The following is a 19,302-nucleotide window of genomic DNA, read 5'->3' on the forward strand; positions in this document are numbered from 1 at the left end:
GGGCTGGGGGTGACACAACAAGTGTGTACATGCATCTTAACGAAGCAAATAGAGGAAAAAGAGAGGAAATTGTGTTGGGGGGGGGTGGGGGCTGCAAAAAAAGATTTACAAGCTCAGTCCTGGAGCAGAAAGTTATATTTGCCAAAGTCGGTGTCAGATGGAGCAATCAGCATGTCATCCCGTGCCCTGGCCAGCTTTTTTCTCAGGAAGTCGCGCCTTTCTTGCCACTCTGCCAACTCCTCTGAGCTGTGAGCTGCCTCGCAACTGGAGCCAGCTGAACAGGAGCCATCTGCTAGCCTAAAATATAAAGAATGGCAGTTATTGCAAAGGCCAACACTTCTAAACAAACTCTGACATAACATAAGTTGGTAGATATTTACAGTTTTCCAAGGTTCAGACACTCTTAGTTTGCCTCATGATCCTCTAATTTGTGTCAAGTTACAACGCCGTTTTCGATTCCCCATTCCCATCCCTGTTTCCTCTGTCCTGTACTCACTTATCGCATATTTCAAACTTTTTCCCAGGGAAGCGGAACTTCCAGGTCACATTCTCCTCCCCATCACTGCTGAAAACCTTCTCCTTGTGCTTCTCCGAAGAGATATGCTGCTGCCACTGTCGTTCACTATTGCTGTTTTTTCCACACAGTCGACAATGGAACCCACTCTGTAGAATGATACGAGTGTGAACAAACATGCACTTGGTAATGGGATGAACCATTAATCCCCTTTGCTTTAAAAATTCAAGTTATATAGTAATAGGAATGTCTGTTCCTTGTTAGCCAATGAATTTGAACAAGAAAGTCTGCTTGGACCGAATCACAAAAAAATGAAGACAAATTAAAATAATGAAGTCCCGGATTTAAGTAAAAGCTATTAATAAATGACTATTTTTATTAAGGTTAAATGAAGTACACACATATTTTGTAGTTGATTAGAACACATAGATGCAACTAAAAAATACAAACATCACATTTGACTGATTCACACAAGAGATGTGTGTGTGTGTGTGTGTGTGTGGAGTGCAGATAATTACACATTTTGACTGAGGCTTGACAGCATTAAGTAATCTAGATCTCCAAAGGTTTGCATGTATTCATTATAAATGTGGACATCACTCAAGTTTATTGTCACTTGTACAGAGTACACTGAAACTGTCACTTGAATTTCTGACCAACACGCAAAATGTTGCCACCCTGTGGCACCATGTTTATCAAGTACTGGTTTATCAAGCATGGCTGAGGATACACATTTAACTAGAAGGCGACCCCGGCTTGTACCTCACTTGAAAAGGTCAGCCATTTTATTATCTTTTTATTATTTTCAGCCAGATAGCCACACAGTGTGACCTTTCCACTTTAAAGATGATGAATCAAAATCTTACACTATTCGTTTTCACCTTTCTCTTAAGAATTAAAACTGTGCCCTTATCTAAGTGGAATGTATGTTGCTTTTTCATGATAGCAGGATAACATGGAAGATTTAGAATTAAAAAAAGTTAAAACAGGAAATAAAAAAAATAAAAAAATCTCCCAGACAATTGCACGAAGTTGTAGGTATTATTCAAGACACACTGTGGCATCTTCTAATGGCCAACTTTACTAAATGTGTACTAATTTGAAGGCCATTCTGGCAAAATGAAACCAGTGAACTGTGGACAGTCCTGTTGCTGGTTTAGTAGCCCAATCTTCACATAACATCCTCAAAGCTGCTTAATCCAGTTCTGGGTTGGTGATGGGCATGGCACAGAATTTGAACCCAGAAAGTTCTAGAAATGTCAGGTGGCAATGCGGACTAGTTTTATCACCATTCTGCCTGAGCTCAATCATAACTAACTGAACCACGGATGAATATTTATCAAGCTTATAACTTTAGAATCGGGCTTTGTTGAAAACAGGATTATTATTAACTTGATGAATTAATGCTAAAAATGTAAACAATCTTAAAAATTAAGACAATTAATTGAAATTTGGTCTAGGATATCTAACTGTGTTGCTGCATTTCAGCATCTGATGTGCGTACATTTAGACGTGGTTCATTTAAAAAGAGACAAAAACAGCTACGTGTCGGATCGCTTTAAATCTGGAGACAGAATAGAGGCCTTCAGGGAAAATGAAGCGAGTTAAACACAGCTACAATTTGAGAGCATTTTGAGCAAAACGGCAATACGGTTTGTTACAAACAGTGCAATTCTGTACTGAAGTACAAAAATAGCACATCTACAATTCATTATCACATATACAACAATGATGCCACTTCTGAGGTTAGACTGCAGAAATCTACCATATTGGATGAACTAGCAAATAAAAGCTGCAATGAAGTGCATTCAGAGAAAACAGGATAAAAGCCACGTATGAGGAAAGAATAAGACAAGTTGCTGTTCAACGTGTGTGACGGTAAACAGTTATCTTGAGTCAGGGTACCACATTCTATCTAAAGGCACTGCCATCGTCTACTTAGAAAAATATTTTACAGGACAGACTGTAAGAGCTAAAAACCCAGCAAGCCTGCTCTCATAAATGACAATGAAAAATTATTTGACATTAACGTGCAACTGCACACAGTAGAGTAAGACTGATAGATGAAACTGTAGGTACTACAGACACCGTTTTTAAGCCAGACAGAGTCGACAGCTTTGCAAACTACTGCTGTTCAGGTATAAAGACTTATAAGTGAAGTACTTGTGTGTAGCGAGTTCATGATAGTGAACGAAACATCATGACCACAAATTCATCAAACCCCACATGAACTGACCCCTCACAACATAGGTGCTCTCAGACTGCCAGTTTTCTGCTGCCAACCTGACAGTTAACAGACTGCTCACATTACTGACCCTCAACCATGTCAACATGTCCCAACTACTAACGAAAGCACAAATCACTTTTCAACAATACGGGGTGAGTCAAAATTACGTTTAACACTAATGGATTATTTATTTATAACCAGGTCGATGAACAGGTTGTGGTGGACCACTGCCATGGCCTCCACACTCCCCTGATTTCTGGTTATGCGGTATGGTGATGGTGTGTATAGCAGGAAAGTTTGTGATATCAATGACCTGAAGGACAGAATACAGACTGTGGTATCGTCTATTCCCCGTGAAATGTGTGGCCGGGCTTTAAATGCTACTGTTGCTCGTTGGTTTTTGTGTGTTGAACATGACGGCGAACCGATTGAGACATTCCTGTAAATCATCTTACACATGTGAAGTATGTTTTGTGAAGAAATTGTTTCCACCATTCAAATGTTAACATAACTTTGACTCACCCTGAATAAACTGCCAGTCTTGACATCTTTTCACAATTTATTAAAACAAATTCCTTAAATGCTTAATATATAAACAAAACGTTTAGTGGGAAATATATGCCTGCATTATTTTGTTTTATGTTTTCTAAGAACGGGATATCTTTTTGGAGTTAAATGTTCTAGAAAGATCAAAAGGGGCTGAATATCAATTATGACACATAATCAAAATTTGAAACAGGTGGCAGTAAATGAACAAATTATTAGGAACACTATACTAACATTGGGTAGGACAACCTTTTTGTTTTCACAACCAGCCTCACTTGGATTCCACAAGATGTTGGAAATATTCCTTTGAGATTCTCATCTATGTTGACCTGACTGCATCATGCAGTTTTATCAGATTTGTCAGCTGCACATTCATACAACAAATCTCTTGTATTTACCACATCCCCAAAGTGCTGTACTTGACCCAGTGAAGAACACAGAACTCACTGCCACATTCATAAAACCAGTTTGAGACGACCTTTGCTTTGCAACATAGTGAATTATCGTGCTGGAAGTAGCCATAAGTAGACTGGTAAATTGTGGCCTTGAAGGGATACATAGAGTCAGCAACAAGACTCCAAAATGCTGTGGCATTCAAGCAATGACTGATTGGTATTAACGGGCCCAGCGTGTGCCAAGAAAACATTTCCCACACCATTACACCACCAGTCTGGACTGTTGACACAAGGCAGTTTAGGTGCACCTATTCATGCTGTTGGTGCCAAATGCTGACTCTACCATATGTGCGCCTCAGCAGAAACTGAGATTTAGCAGACCAGGCTAGTGTTTTCCAGTCTTCAACTGTCCAGTCTTGGAGAACCTGTGCCCACTGCAGTCACAGCTTTCTGTTCTTGGCAGACAGGAGTGGAACCCAATGTAGTCTTCAACGGTTGTATCCCACTGGCCTCAAGGTTCGACGTTTTGCGTATCATGAGATGCTTTTCTGCTTGCCACCGTTGTACAGAGTGGTTAAGCAGGTGTACAGGTGTTCCTAATAATTTGCTCTGTGAGTGTATGTACATATTGTATTAGAAATAATTTTACTCAAGTTCATTCATTTGGTTATTTAATATTTCAGTTAAGTTAAATGACCTGTTTTTAGGTATAACATTATCACATACAAGTGAAAAAGCAAACTACCACTTAGATGCAATTTGGTTGAGTGAATCAAAAACTACTATTTGAAAATCCCAAAATGAATTTCACATGCATCTGTCATACACATCTTGTGTAAGCAAAACATAAAAAATCAATGTATTACAACACTTAGCTAAATACTTTAGATGCATTTAATTTCAAAGTGCTCTCTCTGATTAGGATGTATCTCTTGTAACTGCACAATGAAAGATAAATGCAAGGTATTTAAGAAAATTAGCTGGTGTCATACTTTGTTCATCAAGTTAAGCAATGAATCCTAATGTCTGCAGTTTATTTTCTGAGTATATCTCTGATACGCTTGAGTAACAAAACCCTTTAATTGTGTTGGGGTTTGGAATCAATACACAGGATAAAATTAATACCTGCAGCAGGTATGATGCACATTTATTCAGTTTCACATCACCTAATATTAACCAATGTTTTATTCTGCTTCACTAAAGTGACAAGCTTGCACCCACCATAGTCTCAGCATAATCTGTGGGCATAACTATTTGCTTCTCTTCTGGCTCTGTGGTGAGCAGGGTTCCATCAGCCTGGCGGTTCTGGTTGGTTAGCTTCAGCCAAAGATCATACATTTGCTGCATGTCCCTCACTGCAAGGTAAAGTTATGCGTAAGATTTAATTGATAGTATGCAAAGTTTATAGTCCACATTCATTACAAAGATAAGTAAACTTCAAGGAGAAAAGCTATATGGAAGACTAACTGTACAGACACGATTTGGGAAGTGTGTCTTATCTTTCATAATCCCTGTCTTAAATTATGATGAGCTGCTTTAAACGGTCAAATGGAAGGAATTACTGCCCTCAAATGTCTACATTTCATTTAACTCAAATACTAGCTGATGTGTTCCTTAATGTGAAATTTCATGTTAAAGAATAATTTAAATCAATAAATACTGACAAACACTCAGTTCTTTGCCATTCTTGCATTACTCATAAATGGCGAACAGAAACCCAAGAAAGAGAAAAAAAAAAACTTTATTAAAAATGTAACCAAAAATACAGTATATATGACTTGAAAAATTGTGCTAGTCAAGGCTGAGGAGGATACTCAACTGTTATTATCCTTCATGTAGGTCCAAACATCTCTTTCTTCAGGGCTGTGTGCAAAGGAACACTTGCCAATGTAGTGGCACTTCTTTTCTTTAACCACATGGACACACATCTAAGCAAGAAGATGGCAACAGTGAGTAAATGTGAAACTGAAATCCATTTCATGATGACCATAAGACAAGATTTTGCATTTTGCACGCCACCCGGAAACAGTCACACTGAAAAAGGCAACTCAGTTGCTACTTCGATCACTTGTCAACCTACAAAATGTCCACATATGAAATCTGTCTTACATCATACTGCTGCGGGAAAGCCCGGGAAAAAGGCAAGGGTCGGACTACCACCCACTTCTTGCGCTCGAAAGACATCACCAACAGCACCCGCCGTTCTTTTGTCCAGCTACATAAATGGGAGGGGAAAAAGCCAAGAAAGAAATGACTGAGAGCAAAACCCACCTCAGTTGTAACTGAATGATACAAAAAAAAATGTTCAAATATTCTAATTAACTATGGAATAGTAGACTACAGGCTTGAAAAACAAACACAGTCCATCATTTAACAAATTACAGGTTTAAAGTTTAAAGGGGTTTGCACCAATGAAGTCTCCAGTAATTAAAAAAAAAAAATAAAAAATGAAACATTCCTAAATAATAATAATACACTTCGTGTAGACTTTACTTTTGGTAATTCAATGCCAAATTCAAACTTATCCAAGACTTTGTTTTTCTGACATCTGAACATTTTCCGAACTCCACATCCTACTGCAAGACCTTAGGGAATTTCTCATGTCAACATCTCTTATAGGCACACCACTCCCCATCATATTTCTAGTGGTATAAATCCCACGTTTATTAATCAAACAGATAGCCTTCGGCATAAAAAGAAAGAACAGCTTTTCCTTTTAAAAAACATATTCTTCTGTCAACTGGAGGAACCATTTTCATGTTTCACCTAACATGAATGGTGACATTTGAAGACTTATGTATTATATACATACAAATTTCCATGTCCCCTATTTCACGGGCATAGCACAGTCAATACAGAACTAGACTCTCCAAGGCCCTGACACATTACACAAGTGTTCCAGCAATTTCCAATTACAGACTTCATTTACGGGCGGCACGGTGGCGCAGTCGTAGCGCTGCTGCCTTGCAGTTAGGAGACCCAGGTTCGCTTCCCGGGTCCTCCCTGCGTGGAGTTTGCATGTTCTCCCCGTGTCTGCGTGGGTTTCCTCCCACAGTCCAAAGACATGCCGGTTAGGTGGATTGGCGATTCTAAATTGGCCCTAGTGTGTGCTTGGTGTGTGGGTGTGTTTGTGTGTGTCCTGTGGATTGGTTCCTGCCTTGTGCCCTGTGCTGGCTGGGATTGGCTCCAGCAGACCCCCGTGACCCTGTGTTCGGATTCAGCAGGTTGGAAAATGGATGGATGGATGGACTTCATTTGCATAATCTCAGAGAGTTGGAGACATGCATGCAGTCTGTGACTCCACCTGACAAAATCAAAGAGGTCTAGTCTTAAGCCCGTGTGTATGTTTGATAGCATTACTAATAGTCACTCAGCTGAAAGTACAATGCATATAACTATGAGGAATAAGGAATGTGGATATTTAGAATATCACAAATAGAAGAGATGCTCATCTGTCTGATGTCTCATATTTTAAGTACCAAGATGAGGGGAACAAAAAAAGGGCAGAGATTTCAGCTGAAGTCTCAGTACATGTAAAGCATTCGTACAGCACCATCTCCGTCAGGCAGAATGATATTGGCAGTCAGAAACAGAGCAGAGTGCCCAATGCTTTGTGCTCGTGTAATGTGTCATGGACCGTGATTTCAAGTCATGTAACCTCTCATGCTCAGGAGACCAGATCAGCAACTGCACTCGGCAAGTCTGACACCCAGCAGCCGTAGCTGGTGTCTCGGTCGTCCTGTTGAAAGCACATATGAAAAACACCCTGGCAAATTCACCTGTGGTTTGTAAAACACATAATGAGTAGTCATCAATTAATTTTATTGTTTGCAGCCACACTTATCCTCATGGCCAGAACTAAGATCAACCTAAAGCTAGGTTGCACATTGATTGAAGTACTGAAAAGAATAATATTTGTAATTTAAATTCCAAGTTCCAAAAAAGGAATAGTTACTTCCCTCCCCTTCCTTTCATTAAAATTTTGCTCCATAAAAGACCCTCAGACTCTGGTCCAAAGAGCCTTGTTTTTGCAGTGTCCTATAGAATACTCTCTTTACTCACTTCAGCAGGATCAACGTTTTGGAGATTTTTGCTACACAGAATGTGCTTGCTTAGGCTGTAAACATGAAGTCATCTCAGCTGGCTTCAAGCTTACAAACGCCACGTCAAGCCTCACCTGAGCAATACTGGCAGGGATAGCATATTTATACATGTTTGTGTATATAAAAGTAACAACAAAGATTTAATAGTCCTTCAATTTTAATGTACATTTTCTAATGCAAGACTCACCTGTGTCGGGCTTTAGCAGTGCAGTATTTGAGCTCTTTGTCTGGCTCACTAACCTGGCCATCCCTCCAGCACTGCCCACAAACAAACTTCATCTTCAAGTTCAAGTTGCGAGGCTGCCGACAACTAGCAGAGACTCCAGAATGTGTGGGCTTGGTGAATTTAAGAATAAATATGCTTTTAAATTAACACAAAGTAATTTAATTACAAACAGTGACATTTTATATTTATTTATATATTTTATAGATCTTTATACATATTATATATTTATGTTTTATACTGTATATCTCCATATCACCACATATGGATATATGACCTACATATGTATCACAAAGTAGCAAATTGTGTATTATATACACATAAACAAACAAATCCTTAATGTACAGAAGGAAAATGCCTACTGTATACCAAGAGCAAGTTCTGGTGGTCTACATGATAAATGAGCACTATCTGCACATAGACATATTCATATGAACACTGCAAGGCTACTTCTAGTACCAAGAGTTTATAGGGAGAGAAGTCCCGTCAGCCTTAAATCTAAAAAAAAACCTGATTAGCTTCTCTCAGGTTCTTGCTCTGTGGGTCACGACCCAGTTTAGGTCACAGACTGCTGCCTTTTGGGTCGTGACTCACGGTTGAATTTAACAGGAAAGGGTCATGTGTTGCCTGCGAAGCGTCTCACAATCGGTCACTGTGGGCAGCCTTAGTAATACTCTGCTATAACAGTCAGCAAACATTATCCAAGGTGGATCGCCCACAAGACTGTTGGCTGTAAATTTTTAAATAGGGAATTCCCCCCGAACTGATGGTCATCATAAACTTGAGTATCAAAGAAACATAGAAAGGCATGATTGGGTAAAGAAAAAAACAAGTTTAGAAAACACTGAACTATACTTTAAAAAATGCACACCTATAATGAATTGCAGTCTGAAGGTTTAAATCAATTTCAAAATTGAACCTTCAACTTCCATTTACAGGTATTTTTTTAAACTAACAACACAGCTATCTGAAAATTCCTTTTACAATTATAAGGTGAAAACAAAACGTTGTCCATTCACTATTATGAACAATTACCACTGACGACAAATGATTTTCAGTGAAGAAGCTCATCCTGAGTGGAACTATAAATCAAAGATACAATTACCTCTTAACATATTCATTTTCACTTTTAAACATATGACTTGTAACCTCACTTTTTGGCGGTTTGAGAGCTTACTTGAAATTATTAAAACACACACACACACACACATATACATATACACATACATACACACACACACACACATATATACATACACACATACATATATACATACACACACACACACACACATATATACACATACATATAATATATATATACACATACACATACACACACACACACACACATATATATATATATGTATATATATACATATACACATACATACACACATACATATATATATATATATATATATATATATATATATACACACACACACACACACACACACACACACACAAGGATTATAGCCTGAAGTTAATGTAGATAGCTCGTCCCAGTCCTCCTGGGAGCCACAACAGCACAATTCTTTAGAAGTAATTATAAGGCATTTAACGTAAACATGCTTAACTTGTATTAGTACAAGTTTATGGCAGCATGTCCCATAAAATTTAGAAGGTGAAGAACAACTTTTGGCTTTATGCACTGGGCTAATTGCCCAACTACCTGAAGAAGTCATCACTTCACCTTTCTTATGAATCAGTCTTGAAAAAGACTCCCAACCCAGTTGTCAAAGGGTTAGTTAGTTCAAATCAAGATATAGTAATGTATTACATTTTCTACTCAAAATATATTTAGAATACACCAAAGACAAATATCTGAAAGTTATTTTTTTTTTTTTGCATTTTGTACACTACATTTAAGTATAGAAATGTCTGCAGCAGTACTAAAATAGCATTTTATTGGTAAATGCACAACAACAAAACATTCCAACAGATGGCGCAATGCAAACATTAACACTAATGGAAATATAAAAATGTTGAAAATGTTGCAATAAAAACACACCTTGGTGTAAGAAATATACTTTGCAATCAATATCAAAATAAACATACTACTCCAGCACACTACTGACACCCAGGCTGCACATGGCAATGGCAATGAATGAGCCCATCAAGGCACAGAGAGATACAATGCCACCTGAGGCTGGGAGCAACTTGCACCAGTTTTAAGCCCAGGTGTTCAGTGCTACAACATTACAAATCTCGGTCACTGTCTACAGGGCGTACATGAACATTATATCCCATAGATCATCCCCAGTATCCTGGAAGTTCCTTCCCTTGTTAGACATCACAAGTATCTTGTTATCTTCCTTATACTGTCCTCTTTTTGTCTCCCTTAAAGTGGAGCTCTATGTGAGAACTACATTCCTCTTTGTAAGAACTTTCTATCTTGAGATGGCAATACAGCATTAAGATGCTAAGGTGCCCTGTATTTATAACGTGTGAAGACCAAAGTGAAAGAAATCAACAAAACACCTCAAGCCCAAAACTAGTTGTGGTATTTCCAAGGAGGAAGACTTCATGATTCAGATGCCTTGTCTATGCTGCTTACTATGAAATAATAAACCACCAGCATTCCAGATAACTCTGCTAAATTATTTTTTTTTATTAAAACCTGTAATTATTTAACATAAGGGCAGACTCTTGATATAAAATTAACAGACATGTACTAAGCAATACACTTTACTTCTGGGTTCTTCACACAGAGCTCAAGGTGTAACCCAATGCAATATTTTACATCCTACTCGTCTGCGTTCTCCTGGACGGATACTGTGAACTTAGGACCACACAAAGTAACCATAGATACAGCTTTTACACTATGCAGAATTTGAGTTTTATTTTCATGCTTTGATTGTGTTCTCTGAAATAATGTAATTTTGTGTGATGCTTATCAGTGACTTTAAAAAAACCCTCACTCTCCTCCCAAAAAAGAGCAACGAGCAGAGCAGGGTGTGAAATGGAAAATACTATACAAGCAAGGCAGCAATCATTTACCTTACGGCGCTGGGCACCCTGTTCCAGACGTTGCCAGTATTTTTTGGATTCCTGCACAATCTCCTCATGTGTGATTCCTAAAACATAAGACGGCACATAAGAATGAGGAAATCTGTTAATAATATAAAACAGCCATGAGAGCCAATTTATATTATTGAACTACTTGCCTCCCTAAAGAAACTGAAATTGGAAGAGCGTAGCTTTTGCCCTAATCTTTCCCCACGTCTTACCAGAGTCCTGCTGCAGTACCCAGGTCTTCAGCTCCACAATGCTGTGAGCAAAAGAGCAGCTGTCTTCTCGCTGGCAGCCATAACGGACTTCATGCCGGCAGACATCAAACTGGCAGAGGGGATGCAATGGGCGGACTTTGGAGTAGCGTACCGTGGTGGATCGCACCACATGAACCAGGCACCTGAGTATGAAGAGAAAAATGTGCATAAACTGGCAACAGAAAAAACAAGCATTGCAATAAGTGGTGCAAGGATCCTACTACAGCCTATGACGATGCGGGTCCTGCTTCACGTTCCCTTTTCCCTTTTGGGAACCCTCAGTAATGTAACCGGGTGAGCTGATCTGATGGGCACAAATCAAACTGAATAAGGGGACGGTGCAAAAGTGTCCAAGTGCTTTTATTAGAAACAAAACCAAAAACAAACAGTGTCCAAATAAAGTGCAGTGCATCAAAGCTCCATAAATAAATCCATAAAAAGATAAAAATCCCAAACGTTTAAAACGAGACTAAAATCCTGCAGCAGACATTGGGGTCACACCAGCCGAGCACAGCTCCTTCCCAGTCTCTCCAGCTTACCCAAGGTTTGCTCAGCTGGAGAGACTTCAGCCGCTGCTGTCCTCACACTACCAACCCCCGTCTTGGCTGCCTCTGCCAGACCACTCGGGGTCAGTTGTCCTCTCATCTTTCTTCTCACACTCGTCCCTCAAATCCCTAGGGCGGACTTCTCCACGACAGAACCCACTCTTCCACATCATCATCGTCCCTCGACCACATATCCTTTGCTCCACATGGGACCCCTGACTGTGCTGACCTCTCTCATCAGCTAGTTGGCTCGTCCGCTCACTTTCACTGACCACAATGCTGCACTCTTGCTCTCCAAGCCTTACTTTCTTTTGTTTCTTTCGCGTCTCTCCCTGTTTCTCTGTAGCAGCCCGTTCTTATACGGCTCCGTGGGCGCAGTGCCTCAATCTCGCACCGCAGGAAGCCAATGAAGCAAATGAGAAAGATCGCACCCTCACGTGCAGGTGTGACTCGCCTCAATTACCTCTTCAACTTCCCGCTGTTGTGCGATTGCACCCAAGGTGACTGGCCCGGCCAAATGGATTATTTAAAAACTGGCCTTCCCTTCTGAGCTGCGGACCCACTATACCACACAGCCACTAAGCTGGCTAGCATATTTTCAAATACCAACATATATTAATAAGTAATAACACGTTACCTGAAAATTGTAGCATTGAACAATTAGGTTTGAATGTCATTTCTTGTTTTTCTAAAGAGGATGTTTTATATATGCACATCACTGTTATGTTGTTGTTATATATATATATATATATACTGTTATATATATATATATATATATATATATATATATATATATATATATATATATATATATATATAAGAAATCAGATCACATGTAATGAATCAGTATAACCTATTAACCGTTTGTATTGTATTGTAGAATGCGTGTGTAAAGAAGCTACACAGTTGTCTGTATAAGACAGAGTTTGAACTGCAGCTTAGTCATTTTTCAGTGTGGTTTGCTCTTTGTTCTTGAGATTTTCACTGGTGCTCCAGTTTTTCTTCCACATGCCAAATGTACGCATGTTAGCTAAACTAGCAACTCTAAACTGGTCTTATACCAGTGAATATAGGTGTGTAACACACTGGCAACCCTGACACTACAATAACCATAACTGGAACTGTGCTGCCCCAAAAACTGAGCAAGCAGAAGCTAACTATGCAGGTCAGAGCACCGGACAGCAATTCTTTCAACTTTAACTAATGGCTTAGAATTTCTGAATATGGTATCTGCTTCTAACACTGTAATTAACTCCTGGATGGATTTTAATTGTTGGTCACTGCCAACATACTCACAAAATCTTGAAATGGAAATGGGAAGACGCTTGCACTAGAAATGGCAGGACAAAAGAAGCCTATTACAGTTAGGCCTACAGTGGGCTGCATGATTTCCTTTTGTTTGTTTTCTCCCCACAACCAATTTTCTGTGTGTCTATATCTGGTGCCTTATTCTGCGCATTGGAGCGCCCTCTTGTGGTGCTCACATTGACACTTGTAGTTCTATAACCAGGAAGTCTCACAGGTCATGTTCATGCATCGTACAAAGTCAACTGCTGCAGACAACTCACTTGTTCATATCAAAAAGATGCTTGGCAGACAGATTCGAGCACACTGCCAGATTGTCCTTGCTGCGCTTGCTTATGATGCGGGGCTTGCTATCAAAGCACTCCTGCAATTACAGACAATTAAAATAGGTGTTACGTATTATAGTAAAGGCTCAATCAACATTTTAGGAACTCAAAACTTTCAAACAATGTATGTTTATTTAAATCAGTGCTGTAAGAACATTAACACATTTTCAGCATATTACTTACCTGCAGGGCTTAGGCTGTTTCGCTATTTCTTTAAAACAATGATAACGTGCGACTATTCATGGGTTGCTATCAATATTGTATGCATGTTTTACACGTAGCAGTTTTCTTATTTCAAAAGGCTAGGAAATATTTAATAGTTCTATTCCAGTTCTAGCTAAATGACAATTTTTTGACAGTAGGAAATGTATAATGTCAAAAAAAGAAACATTTCCCAAGCTATAAAAAAGCACCACAGGGGTATCTCAACTGATGTAAAAGGAAGGATGTTAGACAGCCGAACTCTTAAATAAACACAATAAATGTGACAAATAGAGAGAGAGAAAGAAAGAAGCTGTTTCTAACTCCGACATCTACCTCACAGAGGAACATGAACATCCCTTGGTGGGTTTGCAGTAGTCTAGAGACAGTAAGGTTCCTTCTCTCACTGCCACCAAGAGGGTTAAAAAGCAGCTCACGGTTGAGTGCCCCCTTCCTCTCCTGTGTCCAGACATCAATCTCCTCTTGACAATATGCAAAGGTGCAATTCTCACCATATTTGCATTCCTGTTTGCTCTGGATCTCTGCAGAAACGGGAATAAAAAGCAAGACAAATACGTATTGGGAGTAAAAGCTAACATCTTGCAACCGTTCAGGACAACCTGCACATGTACATGACACACACACAGGAACCCCAAAAACCTAACATCAATCTGAATTTGAAAACCTTTACATGCCATTATTTGAAAAGATGGGCAGTGAACATAGTGTGTGCCTTATACTGTGTTCTCTATACAGTATAAGGCTAAAAACAACAGGGACACTTGCGAATACAATAGACACCTACTTATGATTAAATCATGATAAGTAATCAGCACTTAAATACCTTTGCACAGTACAAATGACCCTAAAAAATTGTTCCTGGCAGGTCGAGGACGGATTCTCTTCCAGCTCTGATCTTCACTCTCTTTTATTCGACACAGTAAGATGTCTTTCTTGCATTTATGACCAACATCTGGCTTGTATGTGTAGTCCATGGCTTTGGGACCTTAATGATAAAGGAAGAACTAAGTGACTGCACCAAATAACACTCATTTATATATGCTTTTTATATTTCTTAACTTCATACATAGGACACCACTGGTTCTTGAGTCATAGCACTGCTCAATTTCCATGCTTTGAAAACAATCTTTGTGGGCTCATGTATTTAAATATTAGACCCTGTAAAATGTATTATAAACCCACAGACTAATTTAACCATTATATTGCAGCAACACATCTAAGGAGGTCTCGTTTCAAGTGGATTCAGCTATATCAAGAAATCCACTGGTACCTAACTAAAAGGAGGTAAAGAAGCCAGATCTGAAAACAGGGAATACCAGTTAGCTGCTCTTGTTGTCAGTTTTCAACAGTGGACAGGAAACAGGAATCCTGAACATAAAAAATACATTCGTGTTTAAGGGGATATTAAGTAAGACTTGCTTACAAAATACTGAATACTAGATGAATGGGCTTAAATGTCTGTTTTCAGATGTATCAGCTGTATACATTGCAGTGATTTAGAGTTGGTTATGAATTTTAAAGACCTTATTTTTAAATAAGTAAAACGCAGCACTAATGTACTGTACTAATTCAAGCTCTTGCAATTTCTGTAATGTCACTGCACAGAGTTCTTCTTAAAACTAAATCCTTGATGTTCATCAAAATAATGTAATAGATACATTGAGGGCTTTAATTCTTTACTTCATCTGGAAAACACAAAAGATAATGTGTCTCATACTAATGAAAGAAAGAACTAGAGTTCAGCAAATAATAAATATATGTAATGCTATCAAAAGGCATTTAAAGCCCTCAAGCTGTATTAAATATGAGGGTATAACATAGCATATATATATATATATATATATATATATATATATATATATATATATATATACATACATACATACATACATACATACATACATACACACTCACCTAAAGGATTATTAGGAACACCTGTTCAATTTCTCATTAATGCAATTATCTAATCAACCAATCACATGGCAGTTGCTTCAATGTATTTAGGGGTGTGGTCCTGGTCAAGACAATCTCCTGAACTCCAAACTGAATGTCAGAATGGGAAAGAAAGGTGATTTAAGCAATTTTGAGCGTGGCATGGTTGTTGGTGCCAGACGGGCCGGTCTGAGTATTTCACAATCTGCTCAGTTACTGGGATTTTCACGCACAACCATTTCTAGGGTTTACAAAGAATGGTGTGAAAAGGGAGAAACATCCAGTATGCGGCAGTCCTGTGGGCGAAAATGCCTTGTTGATGCTAGAGGTCAGAGGAGAAGGGGCCGACAGATTCAAGCTGATAGAAGAGCAACTTTGACTGAAATAACCACTCGTTACAACCGAGGTATGCAGCAAAGCATTTGTGAAGCCACAACACGCACAACCTTGAGGCGGATGGGCTACAACAGCAGAAGACCCCACCGGTACCACTCATCTCCACTACAAATAGGAAAAAGAGGCTACAATTTGCACAAGCTCACCAAAATTGGACAGTTGAAGACTGGAAAAATGTTGCCTGGTCTGATGAGTCTCGATTTCTGTTGAGACATTCAAATGGTCAGAATTTGGAGTAAACAGAATGAGAACATGGATCCATCAGGCTGGTGGTGGTGTAATTGTGTGGGGGATGTTTTCTTGGCACACTTTAGGCCCCTTAGTGCCAATTGGGCATCGTTTAAATGCCACGGGCTACCTGAGCATTGTTTCTGACCATGTCCATCCCTTCATGACCACCATGTACCCATCCTCTGATGGCTACTTCCAGCAGGATAATGCACCATGTCACAAAGCTTGAATCATTTCAAATTGGTTTCTTGAACATGACAATGAGTTCACTGTACTAAAATGGCCCCACAGTCACCAGATCTCAACCCAATAGAGCATCTTTGGGATGTGGTGGAACGGGAGCTTCGTGCCCTGGATGTGCATCCCACAAATCTCCATCAACTGCAAGGTGCTATCCTATCTATATGGGCCAGCATTTCTAAAGAATGCTTTCAGCACCTTGTTGAATCAATGCCACGTAGAATTAAGGCAGTTCTGAAGGCGAAAGGGGGTCAAACACAGTATTAGTATGGTGTTCCTAATAATCCTTTAGGTGAGTGTATATATATATATATATATATATATATATATATATATAAATAAATGGTAAGGGTTGACCATTTCTCATGTGAAAATGCACAAAGCAGGCTTGTTCTTGGTCTTAAATCGTGAGCTTATGACATGACACACACTCTTATAGCAAAAACTTGGACGTGTGGGCTAACCCAGCAATGAAAACAAGCCTTGAGTCCTTTTCACGACAAATGTCAGTGCGGGCATGTGCCAAGGTTCACAGGAAAAGAACAGAAGCAACATCTGCTGAGAGTGAAGCACACTGCACAGGCCAATCAGAAGCAGGATACACAATGCAGATGTGACACCTGTGAACACCGCAATATTAAAAGGAAAAAAGAAGTGCATGAACTACCTTTCTTTCAGGACCACAGGTCCATGTGTTTCCTAGTGTAGCAAAATTTTTGCATACATTGGTGTTCTTAAACATTTGTATAGCTGTATCTGCAGACTCAAATTATATTTTAAAATTTGTAGGTTTGCCACACGACCATAACTTACTTTCTGAGATAATTACTGCTGTAAATACAAATAAACATAAATACAATCATCATAGAAATTAAACTGATTCTTTACACTCTTTTTTACTGTATTATTGATTTAAATATAGAATACTAGCAGACCTCGTGTGCTTCGCTGCAGTCGCTGTAGTTGGAATAATTATGTATCTACATGCGACTTGTAGAGCTTCTTTATATACAACATTTTTGGTTTGTCCTCCTGGAGCCAAAATATATAAATTTTCTCTATGCCTAGTTTGTGAACATGCTACATAAAAAATAGAAACGGGAAAAACAGCAACACCACCGGGAACAACAGGAAATGAGATAAAGTAAAAGTCTACCAAACACTAAATGAGATAAAGTAAAAAAGGGCAACAGCGCAGAGAACAACAGTAAAAAACAACAGTAAATGAGATAAAGTAAAAGTCTACTAAACACTAAAGTACAAAAACGAAGTAGAAAGTAACAGTAAACCGCAACACCGCCGGTAACACCGACACACCGCGTCTACTAAACACAAAGAAACACTATGTAGAAACACTAAAGGAAAAAATACTATTCAGTAAGTACCGCGTCTAGTAAACAGTAAATCAGTAAAAGAGAGAAGACTAAACACTAAGGAAAAAGAACGGAAAGACCGCGTCAGCAGCGGAGCTCAGCTCGGAGCGAATTGAAGGAATAAAATGAGGTGAATGGGAGGGGAGATGATCACGTGACTTCCCCACCCGCCTTAACTCTCCATCCCTCCACAAACACACAAACACAGTCTCTCGGATCCCAACTCTCCTTTATATGTATAGATGTAAGCTGATGTTGTGTGTTCAGCACCAGGTCTCTGTCTTTTAGCTACACATCATTTGTAAATGTATATAGTGCTCTGGACTTTTATTTGAAAAAATATACCACACAGAAATAAATTAAAATGAACATGATGAATACATCCAATAAGTAACATGCTCATGACCTGTAAGTAAATGTAATAATCCTTGCATGTGGTCCTTGACATTTACAGTAACTACTACTATTTTTTGCTTTTTTTTTTTTAAAAATGATCTGAGAGCAATATTTTTTCATATTGTGTAAAGAATTTCAAAACTGTTTCATCCACAATGTAGACAAGGAATGCTGAGACTTCATTTTAGATCACACAAAAATATTTCCAGCATTTTATAAACTTTGCTTTTTATCATCAAAGGAAATTAAAAATAACAGCATATGTCATATTTCTATAATTTGTTCCCATTACCCTAATAAACAATACTATTTTGAAGGAAGTAAATGAATCAACAGCTATTTACTTCTGACTTAAACAAGAGACGACTTCAAATGTTTAAGCATGAACTTCTGAATCTGCAACTGATGGTGGACTTAAAAGCATCCCTGAATTTATGCAACAAAAAACTCCTTTCTGGAAATATGCTTTTTTTAAATTCTTTTGAAAATGTCAATTTAAAAATGTAAAAAGAGACTACCTTGTTCAAGGGAGTACATAAAGCACTTCAGAAATCTGTAAACTCACCTCTGCCAAGTTGGATTTAATGAAAAGGCGAAGAGAAACACATTCTGTTGTAGACAAATAGCTCAGCAACAGCCTAGTCACTCACAGCAGCCCAATGGCCACTACAGTACATTAAAAAGCTCAATAAATAGTCCTAGAAAGTCTAGGGGACATACAAACCTGTAAGCATTGTTTTGACAAATACAGCATTTAAGCTAGCTGGGCATTATTGTTGAAGAATTGGTACTTACTGTATCTTGAAAAACACAAGCAAGAAATGCAAGCTATTTCAAGTGCATCACTTGTTTTTACTCAATTCAAATCCTTTCAGTATGTCTACATCGCTCACTGTTACAGAACAAACTGCAATTAACTGCTTCCAAAAGTTTACTTCAATTTGCTTCAAAATCTTTCCAAGGTTACTAGAATTAACTTAAAATGGTATCGCTATGCAGAAAGTGCAGATCACGGAGTAGCCACAAAAGAAGTAACTACAAAGTAAGTCCACACAA

At 38.6% G+C, this 19,302-nt stretch overlaps 1 protein-coding gene across 3 annotated transcripts in view; it reads right to left on the reverse strand.

The window, feature by feature from the left end:
* Window positions 1–19,302, reverse strand: part of LOC120536917 (zinc finger CCCH domain-containing protein 7B-like) — a 68,589-nt gene continuing 49,287 nt past the window's right edge. For all 3 annotated transcript variants that reach the window (XM_039765488.1, XM_039765490.1, XM_039765489.1), the window contains 11 exons: window positions 14,502–14,663; window positions 13,994–14,199; window positions 13,394–13,494; window positions 11,242–11,423; window positions 11,012–11,088; window positions 7,973–8,121; window positions 5,792–5,897; window positions 5,502–5,610; window positions 4,904–5,037; window positions 497–663; window positions 1–297 (listed from right to left, as the gene is read on the reverse strand). In XM_039765488.1, the coding sequence (XP_039621422.1) occupies window positions 114–297; window positions 497–663; window positions 4,904–5,037; window positions 5,502–5,610; window positions 5,792–5,897; window positions 7,973–8,121; window positions 11,012–11,088; window positions 11,242–11,423; window positions 13,394–13,494; window positions 13,994–14,199; window positions 14,502–14,663 (1,577 nt within the window). In that variant the 3' untranslated portion in view covers window positions 1–113. The remainder of the gene's footprint in view (window positions 298–496; window positions 664–4,903; window positions 5,038–5,501; window positions 5,611–5,791; window positions 5,898–7,972; window positions 8,122–11,011; window positions 11,089–11,241; window positions 11,424–13,393; window positions 13,495–13,993; window positions 14,200–14,501; window positions 14,664–19,302) is intronic.

Source organism: Polypterus senegalus, chromosome 10 (genome assembly GCF_016835505.1).
Source record: "Polypterus senegalus isolate Bchr_013 chromosome 10, ASM1683550v1, whole genome shotgun sequence".
Classification (NCBI taxonomy): Eukaryota; Metazoa; Chordata; class Cladistia; order Polypteriformes; family Polypteridae; genus Polypterus; species Polypterus senegalus.